The sequence below is a fragment of the Elgaria multicarinata genome, chromosome 23 (genome assembly GCF_023053635.1).
Source record: "Elgaria multicarinata webbii isolate HBS135686 ecotype San Diego chromosome 23, rElgMul1.1.pri, whole genome shotgun sequence".
Classification (NCBI taxonomy): Eukaryota; Metazoa; Chordata; class Lepidosauria; order Squamata; family Anguidae; genus Elgaria; species Elgaria multicarinata.
Window position 1 is genome coordinate 12,784,455 of NC_086193.1, and position 13,102 is coordinate 12,797,556.

Below are 13,102 nucleotides of genomic sequence, written 5' to 3' on the forward strand. Positions count from 1 at the left end.
CCTAAGGGACTTACGGTGCATCAGTCTACTTTCCCTTGCTATTTCTTATGACTGGAACTCCCTCCGAGCACATCTGCGCTAGCTTTTTTCCTTCCTCCTCCTCCTCCTCCTCCTCCTCTTCCAATCACCTCCTTGTATTGATTCTTCGGGCAAAGATCTTAATACTACTACTAATACTAATGCTACTACTACTAATAATAATAAATTTATTTGTTACCTGCCTCTCCCTCCAGATCGAGGAGGGGTACAACATAAATGTAAATGCATAAAATACATATAATTAAAACATTTAAAACTAATACATTATTAAAAGCAGCACATTATTAAAAGGCATCTTAAAATTCAACTGGGTAGGCCTGCCGGAAGAGATCAGTTTTTATAGCTTTCTTAAAATCCAGAAGACTGTTAAGTTGACGAATCTCCTCCGGCAGGTCATTCCATACTCTGGGAGCAGCAGAAGAGAAGGTCCTCTGGGTAACAGTTATTAATCTAGTTTTTGCTAGCTGAAGGAGATTCTTCCCAGAGGACCTGAGTGTGTGGGGCGGATTGTACGGGAGAAGGCGATCCCGCAGGTAGCCTGGACCCAAACCATCTAGGGCTTTAAAGGTGATAACCAACACTTTATACTTGCCCGGAAACTAATTGGCAGCCAGTGAAGAGATTTTAAAACTGTTGTGATATGGTCACGCCTAGGTGTACCAGTGACCAGCCTGGCTGCCATATTTTGGACTAGTTGAAGTTTCCGGACCAGGCACAAAGGTAGCCCTATGTAGAGCGCCTTGCAGAAGCCGAGCCTCGAGGTTACCAGCGCGTGCACGACCGACTTTAGGTCTTCCGACTCTAGGAAGGGGCGCAGCTGGCGTATCAGCCGAGGCTGATAGTAGGCACACCTGGCTGTCGCATCTATCTGGGCTGTCATTTGGCCTTCCCTCTCGTCCCATGAACCCTCATTACGCTTGGTAGCACGATCTCCCTAAATAATGATTCTATAATAACACTGCTCCTTGCAAAATCCAAACGAGACGCTTAATCGCAAGTGCAATCAGGCAGGGGGCAGCTTTATTTATAGCTTTGCAAGGGCAAAGCCGAAACGCGGCGAGCTGATTCCTCCGTAGCCGCGGCTGTGCAGCACTTTGCCGCGGAGACCCGGCTGCGTTGAGAATGCCTCTCCCACCCTCTGTCCTTCGTCCTGGAGCATCTCCCCTACGAGGGAAGGTGGCAACAGCTGGGTTTGTTTAGCCTGGAGAAAAGGAGGCTGAGAGGAGACAGGATAGAGATGTATGAAATCATGCGTGGTGCCCCACGGGGTCGTCCCATGAAGCTGATGAGTGGGAGATTCAGGACAGATAAAAGGAAGGACTTCTTCACACAGCGCACAGTTAAACTGTGGAACTCACCACCAAAAGATGCGGCGATGGCCACCCATTTGGATGGCTTTAAAAGGAGGTTGGATCAATTCCTGGAGGAGGAGAAGGCGATCCAGGGCTACTAGCCCGGATGGCTCTGTGCTACCTCCAGTCTCAGAGGCAGTCAGCCTGTGTGCCCCAGTTGCTGGGGAACATGGGCGGGAGGTGCACCGTGTCCTGCTTTGTCAGTTCCTGATCGACAGCTGGTTGGCTAGATGGACCCTCGGTCTGGGCTCAGTGACGTTCTTACTAGCGTTCCCTTCTCCTTCCCTGTTTTTCTAGGACACGGTGTCGGTCCACAGGCCTAGCTTCTATGCGGAGAGGTTCTTCAAGTTCATGACCAATACGGTGTTCAGGAAGAGTTCCTGTAAGCATTGCGTTTGCTCGTGGCTGTTCTTCATTCCACTGCTTCCCCTTTGGGGCTGTAAAGAAGGGGGAAGCGCGCTGCGTAGAGATGGAGCGGGGAAAAGCAACTTGGTGCCCTTTGCATGTGTGGGGCAACAGCAGCCATCATCCCCAACCAGCAGGGGCTGGCTGGGGATGGTGGAAGCTGTAGTCCCGCACGTCTCCGGGGCCGCCGGTTTGGTGAGGCTCATTCCCTCCGTTCCTCAGGCGCATCGGAACACATTGTGTTATTATTTACGTCTACATCCCTCCAAGGAGCAAGAAGTGATGTACGTAGTTCTCCCCCTTCCCGTTTCATCCTCACAACAACCCTTCGAGGTTGGTTAGGTTGGGACACCCCACGGCCATCCGGTGAGCTTCCCGGCTGAGCAAAGAACCTGGGCGTTCCCTGTCCTTTCCTGGTGCCCTAACCACTATGCAACACTGCAGACCAGCAGCCCTCCTCATCTAAAATCAGAGACTGTTGAGCGGCCCACGCTGGCGAGAGCAGCCACTTCCTAGCACCAGTGGAGTCCCCAGACAGACGACGAGCGCTGTGCCATGCCAGACATTTGCCGGCCAAGACTTCTATTCCGAGCTGAGAGAAGCGTTGCACAGTAGTCACGTTATTCTAATCGGACAACGTTGCTTTTAGGTGTTTTTGTTAGACCTGCTGTACGTGGCTTGTGGAAAGGCAGTATATAAATATTATTAACTAAACACACACACACCACTCTCCCCTTTTTGCAGCTCTGAAAGCGTCTCCCTCGAAGAAAGGGCGGAGTGCCTTGCTGGCCATCAAGCCTCCTGGCCCGATGGCCGCGTTTTCGGCCAGCCAGATCCCCTCGGAGAAGGACGAGGCCCAGTACGACCTCCGGGGGGCCAGAAGTTACCCCACGCTGGACGACGAAGGTAACAGGCGGCAGCACCCGCTCACCCTCCCGTGCCTGATCTCCACAGCGCCTGTCGCTCACCCTGCCCAGCCCGGCGGCGTCAAGCTGAGCTGGCCCACCAGTGGCCATCGTTCCAATGGCCATGCTGGCTGGGGGACGATGGGAGTTGGGGTCCAATGTGTCTGCAGGGCCTTGGGTCGCTGGAAGCTGCCATAGCGGCCCTCTTGGACTCATTCGGTATCCCCCCCCCTCCCCGCTTCCCAGAATCAGCCCACAGATGGATTTCCTTCAATCTCTCGCTGTGGCTTTTGCAGGTGCTAAAGTTAACCATGACAGGAAGGGAGGTAAAAACACTGATTTCTCCCTCTGTTAGTCATAAGAACCTAAGAAGAGCCCTGTTAGATCAGGCTGAGGGTCCGTCTAGTCCAGCCCTCTGTTCACGCGGTGGTCAACCAGCTCTCGAACAGGGACCAGCAAAGCAGGACATGAATGCAACAGCACCCTCCCGCCCATGTTCCCCAGCCACTGGTGCACACAGGCTGGCTGCCTCAGATCCTGGAGGGAGCACAGAGCCATCCGGGCTAGCAGCCCTTGATCGCCTTCTCCTCCTCCTCCAGGAATTGATCCAGCCCCCTTTGAACGCCATCCAAATGGGTGGCCATCGCCGCATCTTGTGCTAGTTAGCTGTGCGCTGTGTGTGAAGAAGTCTTTCCTCTGATCTGCCCTGAATCTCCCACCCATCAGCTTCATGGGATATGACCCCGTTGGGTTCTAGCATTATGGGAGAGGGAGAAAAACGCCTCCCCCTTCACCTTCTCCACACCAGGCATGATGTTGTCCACCTCTCTCCTGGCTCCCCTCAGCCTCCTTCCTGTGCCTCGAACAGCTGTGTGAGAGCAGCCTTCCGCTGCAGCCCGCCCTCCACGCGTGAAGGGCTTTAGCACTCTTGCACGTCATTACTTCATCCTCTCTCCTCTCCTCTCCTTCCTTCTCGCGGACGCAACAGGGCGGCCGGACCTGCTCCCTTGCACCCCTCCGTCTTTCGAAGAAGCGACCACCGCGTCGATTGCAACGACGCTCTCGTCCACGTCTCTTTCCGTCCCCGAGAGATCTCCTTCCGAGTCCTCGGAACAGCCCCGGTACAGGTAAGCGCAACGATGCCAATCTCTCGGTGCTCTTCCTTTCCTTGGCCTGGCTTGCTTTTAAAGGCCTGGAATGCTAACGAGGTTTTTAACATGGCTTTGATCTGCCAAATCATCAAATGCAGCTTGGATGGGAATAATGATCCTAAGAACAGAAGAAGAGCGCTGATGCTGGATCAGACCGAGGGCCCGTCTAGTCCAGCGCTCTGTTCACACAGGGGCCAACCAGCCGTCGGCCAGGGATGAACAAGCAGGACATGGTGCAACAGCACCCTCCCGCCCATGTTCCCCAGCAGCTGGGGCACACAGGTTTCCTGCCTCGGATACTGGAGATAGCATCAGGGCTAGTAGCCCTGGATAGCCTTTGCCTCCTCCAGGAATTGATCCAACCCTCCTTGAAAGCCATCCAAATGGGTGGCCATCACTACATCTTGTGGTAGTCGATTCCGTAGTTTAACACTGCGCTGTGGGAAGACGTCCTTCCTGCATCTCCCACCCGTCAGCTTCATGGGACGACCCCGTTGGGTTCTAGTATTTTGGGAGAAGGAGGAAAATGCCTCCCCCTTCACCTTCTCCACACCAGGCGTGATGTTGTCCACCTCTGTCATGTCTCCCCTCAGCCTCCTTTTTTCCAAGCTGAGCAATTCCAGCCAACAAGGTTTTTTACATGGCTTTGATCCGCCAAATGAACCTTCCACCCATGTTCTCCAGAAAGTGGTGCACGCAGGACTAGCAGCCCTTGATCGCCTTCTCCTCCTCCAGGAATTGATTCAACCCACTTTGAAAGGTGGCCACCGCCACATCTTGTGGTACCAAATTCCACGGTTTAGCTAAGCGCTGAGCGAAGAAGACCTTCCTTCGATGTGTCCCGAATCTCTCGCCCATCAGCTTCGTGGTTTGACCCGTTGTAGTATTAAGGGAGAGGGAGAAAAATGTCTCCCCGTCCACCTTCTCCACACCATGCATAATTTTGTACATCCATGAAGGGGGCGGATGAAGGGATACTGCCTGATTATAATAATTACTCTTTAAGTAAAGCCTTTTTTAAGTAAAAAAGAAAAAGCAAAGCTCATGCATCGCTGTTCCTTCACAGGCGGCGCACACAATCCTCAGGGCAGGACGGAAGGTGAGCCGGACACTTTTGCCCCCCTTTGCATGTATCCCGGGAACACCAGCTTGCCTCCGCCAGCGAGCCGTGGTGTTCCTGTTCCTAATACGTGCCGCTGTTTATTTTAGTGAGGACGCTTATTCTTTATGTAGTGGAAGTCTTTTTATCAGCCCCCAAAAAGAGACTCCTGGAGGGGATTGAGATCCTTCAGTAGAAAAAGATGGTCCCAGTCTAAAAATGTCACGACACACGAGGCAGAAGAGTTGGGAAGGGGGAGGGGGAATTAAGTAGACTTTCAGCAGGGCTGTTTGGATGACCTTGCTTACCCCCAGGCCAACAGGAGCAAGCCCTGATGTTCCCGCTGCCAGCTCCTGTCTCCCTCCCTCCCTCTTCTTTCTCTGTGGATGACGCTGGGCCCTGTGGTGGGTGTTGTAGGGAGACGCACAGTCCAACTGGATCAGGGCCTGCTGTTATTACCTGCATTCTGCACAGGGAGGGGGGTCCTCGGTCAGCAGCAAAGCAGAGCTTTACAGGCTGAAGGTCCTGGGCTGAGTCCCCGCTGTCTAGGGATGGCCGGGCTCAGCCGCGTCCGGCTATGACGGATGTTCGCCAAGCCGCCGACGCTCAACGAAGCTGTGAATGAATCCACCCTGGGAGGCAGCGGAGGCTCCGGAAACTGTGTAAACGGCATCTTTCAAGGCCCCGTTGACCCAAGATCAAAGGCGTCAACAGAGCATTCACGCCTTTAAGCTTGTGTTAAGGGGGCCTTTACGGACGCTGTTGACGTATGGTACGAAATACGCAATTTCTGGAGCCTCCGTTGTGCACAGCAGCGGAGGCTCCGAACGAGGGCGGACAGCTGCCAAGCGCTCGGAGCTCAGGGCCCCCGAACACGTAGCGGCAGATGTGGGGGAGTCCATCGGGCTCCCAGAACAAGTCGGGCGCCTGTGACATCCCTACCGGCGTCTCCAAACAGGGTCAGGGAGCAGCTGAGACCCTGACCTGTCACGAGGCTGCATCCAGGACTCTTCCTGTGGCCCCGTCGCGCTGCAGTTCCTTTTTGCAGCTGCCCTCAGTCCACCCCCACCCTCACCCCCGCTGCCTGCATTAGGGCTTGATCCTGACGTCTAGGGCGAGCAAGAGGGAAATGGTAGAGTCCGGGCGCTGAGAAGAGTTGTGTTCTCGTTCCCTCCCCCAAACTGCAGGTCTCGCGAGCAGATGCGGGCTGAGGAGGACCTGCAGCAGATCACGGTGGAGGTGCAGCCCCAGCGCGACGTCGAGATCGTGGTCCCCGGGGTGGCGGCTGCAGGGTGAGTCCCTCCCGTGGCAGTGGCCCGTGTGTTGCTGATACAGGAGAGCCCAGCCTGGGAAGGATAGGGGCTGAAGTCTGGCCCTGGGGGTGCCGTTTGCCCATGTGAATGTCTCTCTGCACGCACCTCAGGAGCATGGAGGTCCTGTAGCTCGGGCTTTGCCTAGAGAAGGTCTCGGGGGTCATCCCCTGACGTCTCCGGGGAGCCTGGAGACAGAGAGGACCGAGGCCTGGTTCAGAGCGTGACGGGTAGGACAGCGAGTAACGCTTCAGGCTACCTTTCACCAACCTGGGCCCTTTCCGCATGCTTTGGTCTTCAGCTCCCCGCAGCCGGAATGGCCAGCTAGGAGCTGTGGTCCGAAACATCTGGAGTCCCCCAGGTGAGGAGGATCCCTTTTCTGAATCCTCCTCTACATTTCAAGGAGAGGGTTGGGGGGGGGGGAGAGAGAGATCATCCAAGCATGTGGAATAAATAAATAGTGTTTCTCCCTGCTGTGCTAGCTTTCTAGTTGCAAAGAGTTGTTTCTGAATATATAAGGCAGCATTCAAAAACAGCTCCCCCCCCCCTTTCACGCAACTTGATCATAGCACAGTCCATCCTCCGGTGCAGACGCGCCCCTGCCCACGGATTGGAGGCTCTTGCAAACTGAACCAGAATTGAGGGGGGGGGGGACTCAAACGACACCCAGCCCCGGAACCGAGACGGCGCGTTGCCTCCTGGGGCGGAGGCGCGGGATGCCGGTTTCCGTGACCGTCCAGGCCACCACTGTGTGTCAAGGCGGACCCGGCGTGACTTCTCCCCTCTCCTCCCTCCCTTTCCTCCCAGGACGGCGACCTCGTTGGCGTGCGCCACCGTACTGTCCGCGGCGGAGGTGGAGACGGCCAGCCAGGCCTCCGAGCCCGCCAGCCAAGCTTCGGACGAGGAGGATCTGCCGGTCCCAGATATCTATTTTGTAAGTGACCTTTTTTCTTTTTTCTTTACCTTTGTGGGCCTACGAAAGGGCTCCATCAAGTTACGGTGGGCCATTCCTCTCTCTCTCTCTCTCTCTCTCTCTCTCTCTCTCCCTCTCTCCCCCCCCTTCCTTCCCTCCACCGTCTTTCAGCTTCTCCTGCTCTTCCTTTTGTGGGAGAGGGGGGTGCGGTTATTGATTTCCTTTGCCTCCTGAGCTGGTTCGTTCGACATGGCTTGTTCTCTTGCCCCCGAACGGGGAGGCCCGAAGTCTTCCTTTTAAACGAGGCCAACGACCCGGGAAGCGTCCATTCTGCCGGGCTCCAGGGAGCATCCGGACAACTGACGTCTTTCCTTTCCCTGCAGGCCGAAGCAGGTTCAGAGGAGGAAGTCTAGGGAGGCTGAGACGGGGAGTAAGTCAGCCGGGGTGTGTGTGTGTGGAAGTGATCTTGTGCTGAATCTATTTTCTTTATTTGGCTGCGTTTCTATCCCGCCTTTTTCCCCCCTCCCAGGAACCCAAAGTGGTATAAATAATCCTCCATTTTTATCCTCACAACAACGACCCTGTGAGGTAGGCTGAGAGCCTGTGACCGGCTCAAAGTCTTCTGTGGGTAGTGGAACTCGGATCTTTCCACTCCCAGATCTAACACTCTCGCCGCTACACCACACTGGCTCTCTTGCCGGTCTTGTTAGCTTTCGGCAAACAGGCTCAGAGGATTCGCCTGCCCCCCCCCCATCCCCCGGCAAAACCAAAACCCACAAACACGAGACAATCTCCAATTCCGGCCCTCTTTCACCCAAGAAGTGGCAAAGGAAGGGTGAAAGCGGCTTCAGAGACACAGGAAGTGAAATCGTGGCTTGTTTCCCACGTGTGACGCCCCCCCCCGTCCCATAGGATGACAAAACCCAAGCACTTACCACCACCACCACCACGTTCCCTCCATCTCCCTCCCTCCCTCCCTCCATTTCCCTTGTCACGCCCGCTCACGCCAACTTCTCCAAGCAGCTACAGGAGGGATCAGCTTGTTACGCTCCTCGGCGTGGCTTAAAATGCACGTGAATTGGAGATGCCGCCTGCCTCTGTGTTGTTACGTTTCCGTTACTCTTTTGCTAACATCTGCCCTTTGTGACTGGCCATCTGGCGTGGGTTGGCTGCCATGTTTCCCGCGTTGCCGTTTCTCAAGGGTGCCCCCACCGCCCGTAAGCTGCTCCTGCACGTTCATGGGGTCGTTTCAGTCCCCCAGAGCGAGGCCTTTGGAGACCCTGGGGGGCAATGTTGCAGCCAGGGCAGATGAGCTGTTCTGATTTCTCATCGGCAGAGCTGTACGTGTGTGGGTTTTTTGACTCCGTGCTTCGCTGCGAAGGTCCAAAACTGCAACTGAGCAGACGGGCATATAAAATGGTCATCTCCGTGTAGCTCCTTCCGCTCCTTGCGAGAAGACCACCACCTCCTCCCCGAACGACCGCTCGTTCGGTTCCTGAGACTCGTTGTGCATGCCTGCATGTTCATGCTGGCCTTTGCGATCATGAGGGTTGGGAGCTTGGTTCCAACAAAAGGAGGAAGCCTGCTGAGATCCCCGTGAAGCTGAATTTCAGCTGCCGATGTCGGATTTTGAGGCCTACATACAGCCTTGGCGATCAGGCCTCCTGCTTAAGTCTCTTTGTACCAGGGGTGCAGTCCCGGGGGCTGAATTGGGCCTGCCCAGGGTCCCCAGATGGCCATGCGCCTCCCCCCTGCAAAGTTCAAAACGCCTCTCCTGACACTGAGTTACAGGGTCTCCTGTTTTGCATGTTCCCTAAGTGTGCAGTGTGCCTGCAGTGTGTCTTGTGTGGATCCCCTCTGCAGCTCAAGTGACTCGGCCTGCTCTCTGCTTCAGCTCCCAGCCAAACCTCAAATGGGAATTTTAAGGATTGCCTCCCTCAGAAGATCAAAGATTAGAAAGCCCTTTGCCAAATGCAAGCAGCATGTTTTGACTACGGCCGATAGAAATGCGTGTCACTTGCAAAGGACCCAAAGAATAAGTAGCAAAAGGTTCCATTCATGCATGTCTTCCTGCAGAGAAGGCCTTGTTGCAGCTGAGCTCTAGCGACATCCTTCTCATGCAGCTGAGCTCCAGCAGTATCCTTCTCTTCCCATGCACAGTCTCCTCGGTTTTTTTGTCTCTCACGCTCATGCATGCTCACCTTTTCCAGAATCATCATCTTTTCTCTCCTCCCCTCTGCCCCTGTTCATCTTTTCTCATCTTCTCCTTCCTCCCCCTTTTCTTTCTCCCCTCCCCCTTTCCATCTCCACCCCTTCTCATTCACCCTGGCCGTGTGCCGTCCAGTTCACAGACGGAAGGTACTGGATTTGCTCCCCTCGGCTGCACAGGCTCCGAGCGGCCTCTGATTCCTCTGGCGACGTAAGTGAATTTGCTAGCAGAGAGGAAAACCTCAACCCAAGCTTTGAAATGCCGCAGGGGCGCCTTGTTCATGGCTATCGCTCCCACTGCTTGGGGTAACTTGACCCCATAAGAATGGTCTGCCTTTATATTCATCAGCCAATAATCCTTAACAAACCGTCGTAATAGGTCGGGCATTGCCCCATATTTCAGACAGGGAGACGAGGCCGTGAGAAAGCAGGCTGGCCTGAGGCCTCCTAGTGAAGTCACTGCAGAAGTGACAGCCAAACCGGGTCGGAGGGGCGTCTTCCAGATCTGTAGCTCAGCCACTAACTGCGCCTGGTCTTCCCCCAGGGTGGATGTGCTCACATCTTGTCCTACAAGAGGGTGAATTTGGGGGGAGTTTGCAGACCGAACCTTCGGATGTTCAGTGGGGATATTCAATCACAGCTGGAAGGAGACCCATAAGCCACCCTTGGCAGTTCAAAGCCCCCATTTCCTGCCTCGCTTGTACCCCGTAGACCAACCGTCCCCCGACCTGGTCCCGTCCAGATGCGTCGCACAGCGTCTCCCGCCACAGTGGGAGGGTACCAGGTCCAGGGACAGCTGCGGTAGACTCCTAAAATGCCAGATTAGAAGCTCCTCCCTGCTTGCTTCCGAGGTCTTTCCCGTTGCTTTCTAGAATCCAAGGAGAGGAGCCGCGAATCGAAGAGGAGTCGTCTCGTGATTGGCTCTCCCCTGTTGCCACATCACGTTGCATATTATTATTATTATTTCCTGCCCTTGTGCTCACACCTCCTTCTTACATCTCAGTAGTGCGATGGTAATTCCTGCACGGCCTTGTGTCGCGGGAGAAACAGCGAGGGCGCCGCAGGAAACGCGACGACCAAGGCTGCCGCAAGGGTGAAGCGGCTCCCTGGTGCGTCTCTATGTTCGTTCCTCTTTTGCTCTCGGCTGCTTTCTCTGGGGTGTCCGGCCGCCTCTCCGCACGGGACGAGACTTGGTCGTTCAATCCCTCCCCATCTGGAGGCAGCAGAATCACCCGCCTGCAGCAGGAGGCTGCCTGCTGCCCCTCTGTGGGAGTACTGACTCATACAGAGGAGCAGCAAGCAGCCTCCTTTGACTTACATTTTAATTCAGCGCCCCCCCAAACAAAAAAAGAGACTCTTCCTGAAAACGTTGCGCACCTCCACAGCTTACCATTCACAACGGCTTCCTCTCTCTCTCTCTCGCTCTCTCTCGCCACGTGGCTGTCCTCATCAATGTCCTACTTCTCATCTGTCTCTCTCTCTTTTTCTTCTTTCTCTCTCCCCTGCCTCCGCTGCTGCTCTCGCTCTCTGCTTTGCTGTCCAGCAGCCCACAGATGAGAGGAGCTGGGTGTACTCTCCTCTCCACTATAACACTCAAATCCAGTCAGTCTCCGATGAGGAGAGTGAGACAGTAAGTTTTTTTAAAATATATATATCCGGGTGTTGTTGTTTTTTTAAGGGAAAAAGCCTTGCTGAGCGTCCGGAGGGAGCAAGCGCAAGGATTCAGTCCCCACCTCCCGCCTGCAGGTGGCGCTGCATGCCAGCCCCAGAGGGTCGTGGGATGCTTCCCCTCTAGGCTCAGGCATCTATGCGCTGATGCGACCCTCTCCCCCAACCTGGCATGTTTCGGACTTCCACCGCCCATCTGGAAGGTTCAGGATTGTAGTCCGAAGCATCTAGAAGGCTCTGAGTCGGGGAAGGGTGCCCTCACAGATTCGTCCGCCATAGGGTTATGTTTGTATGTCTCAGGTTGCACGGAAGGCGCTGCTGCTTAATGGATCGTTTTCCAATCCAGCCTTAATGGTCTTTACAGAGTCCATTTAAAGATCTATTCATAGAATCATAGAATCATAGAATAGCAGAGTTGGAAGGGGCCTACAAGGCCATCGAGTCCAACCCCCTGCTCAATGCAGGAATCCACCCTAAAGCATCCCTGACAGATGCTTGTCCAGCTGCCTCTTGAAGGCCTCTAGTGTGGGAGAGCCCACCACCTCCCTAGGTCACTGGTTCCATTGTCATACTGCTCTAACAGTCAGGGCGTTTTTCCTGATGTCCAGCTGGAATCTGGCTTCCTGTCACTTGAGCCCCTTAATCCGTGTCCTGCACTCTGGGAGGATCGAGAAGAGATCCTGGCCCTCCTCTGTGTGACAACCTTTCAAGTCTTTGAAGAGTGCTCTCATGTCTCCCCTCCGTTTTCTCTTCTCCAGGCTAAACCTGCCCAGTTCTTTCAGCCTCTCTTCATAGGGCTTTGTTTCCAGACCCCTGATCATCCTGGTTGCCCTCCTTCAGAGGATATCCCCTATAAAAGGGAATGTGTGTTAACTTCACCTATCCCAAAATGTTGCAAGCCAGCCGGGGTCATGCCCCTTGCCCTGGTCATTTTGGATAACCACTGGTTGTCTGAGAGCGGGGCAGCTTCTGACGGCCAGGGCGCCCCCCCCACTAATGGCCTGCGATGTCTTGATCCTGTAGACATGGCGGTCGTCCCCTAGCAGGACCTCCCCGCTTCCCTTGAGCGGTGTCCGAAGGGAGGTTCCCACAGCTGCTTTTGCAGCAGGGTTCGCCGCAGCTCCACCCTGGAACCCCACCTCGTGACAAGAGTCAGCCGGAGCAGCTGCAGAGTGCCTTTCCCCTGACCTCTGGGATAACTGCCGGGTCTCTCCTTGCTTTAAGGAAAGCAGGGAGATGGATTTGAGCCCTGGCGTCTCTTCTCTCCTCCCCCCCACCCAGAAATTAAGAACTTCTGAACATGGGCAGAGTGTCTTTCCGTGTCGGGTGGGATAAACCGCCGATTGGCCCAGAGCCAAGTTGATTCCTGACAGTGAGAACTGAATCTGGCGATTTCTAGGAACTCAGCCCTGTAGGACCTTTTTCCCCCGCAGTCGACCTGCTTAACCGAACCTCTGGCTGAATTTCCCCACATCCGGGGACACCCCTAAGAAGCCAGTGTAGCGTAGGACCTTTTTCTGGAGTGGCTGAGTCTCTCTCTGTGCATGCTTTCACACCCCACCCCCTGGCTCGCCTCTCCCTACACGTAAACGGCCTGAAATTAGCTCTTTGTTTGAGTGACTTCTTTGCCTCTTTCTTCCTTTTGCCCCTTGCAGTAACTTCTATGCAAGCCCCCCCTCTGCCCCCCCTGAGAAGAGCGCTCCTCCTGACAGACGCGGCGGAGGCGTCCCTCGCCTGTCGGCTGTCCCTGCAGCAGCTCTGATGAAAGGAAGGAGTGGCGACGGCGGCACTCCAGGATCCCAACCCGTCGTGTCAGCAAGATGAAGCAAAAACGTCCTTTTCCGCCTCTCATTCATTCCTCCTTTTCCTCTGCAAGGTGTATTTACAAGCAGCTCCTGGCACCGGAGCATCCAAACCCAGAAGGGGCCACGAATTCCGGGTAGTGACCAATTAAGATATCTGTATCTATATGTCTACATATATTATTCTCCCCACCCCAAAGTGCACTACTGTAGCTACTTACCTGTACGTGATACTGTGAATTTCCTTCTT

At 54.9% G+C, this 13,102-nt stretch overlaps 1 protein-coding gene across 1 annotated transcript in view; it reads left to right on the forward strand.

The window, feature by feature from the left end:
• Positions 1-12,764, forward strand: part of PIP5K1C (phosphatidylinositol-4-phosphate 5-kinase type 1 gamma) — a 43,269-nt gene extending 30,505 nt beyond the window's left edge. Inside the window, exons 11-19 of the mRNA XM_063147356.1 lie at positions 1,689-1,773; positions 2,541-2,702; positions 3,690-3,828; positions 4,919-4,951; positions 6,139-6,243; positions 7,069-7,195; positions 9,519-9,593; positions 10,926-11,012; positions 12,706-12,764. Of these exons, the coding sequence (XP_063003426.1) occupies positions 1,689-1,773; positions 2,541-2,702; positions 3,690-3,828; positions 4,919-4,951; positions 6,139-6,243; positions 7,069-7,195; positions 9,519-9,593; positions 10,926-11,012; positions 12,706-12,708 (816 nt within the window). The 3' untranslated portion in view covers positions 12,709-12,764. The remainder of the gene's footprint in view (positions 1-1,688; positions 1,774-2,540; positions 2,703-3,689; positions 3,829-4,918; positions 4,952-6,138; positions 6,244-7,068; positions 7,196-9,518; positions 9,594-10,925; positions 11,013-12,705) is intronic.
• The last annotated feature ends 338 nt before the right edge of the window (positions 12,765-13,102 follow it).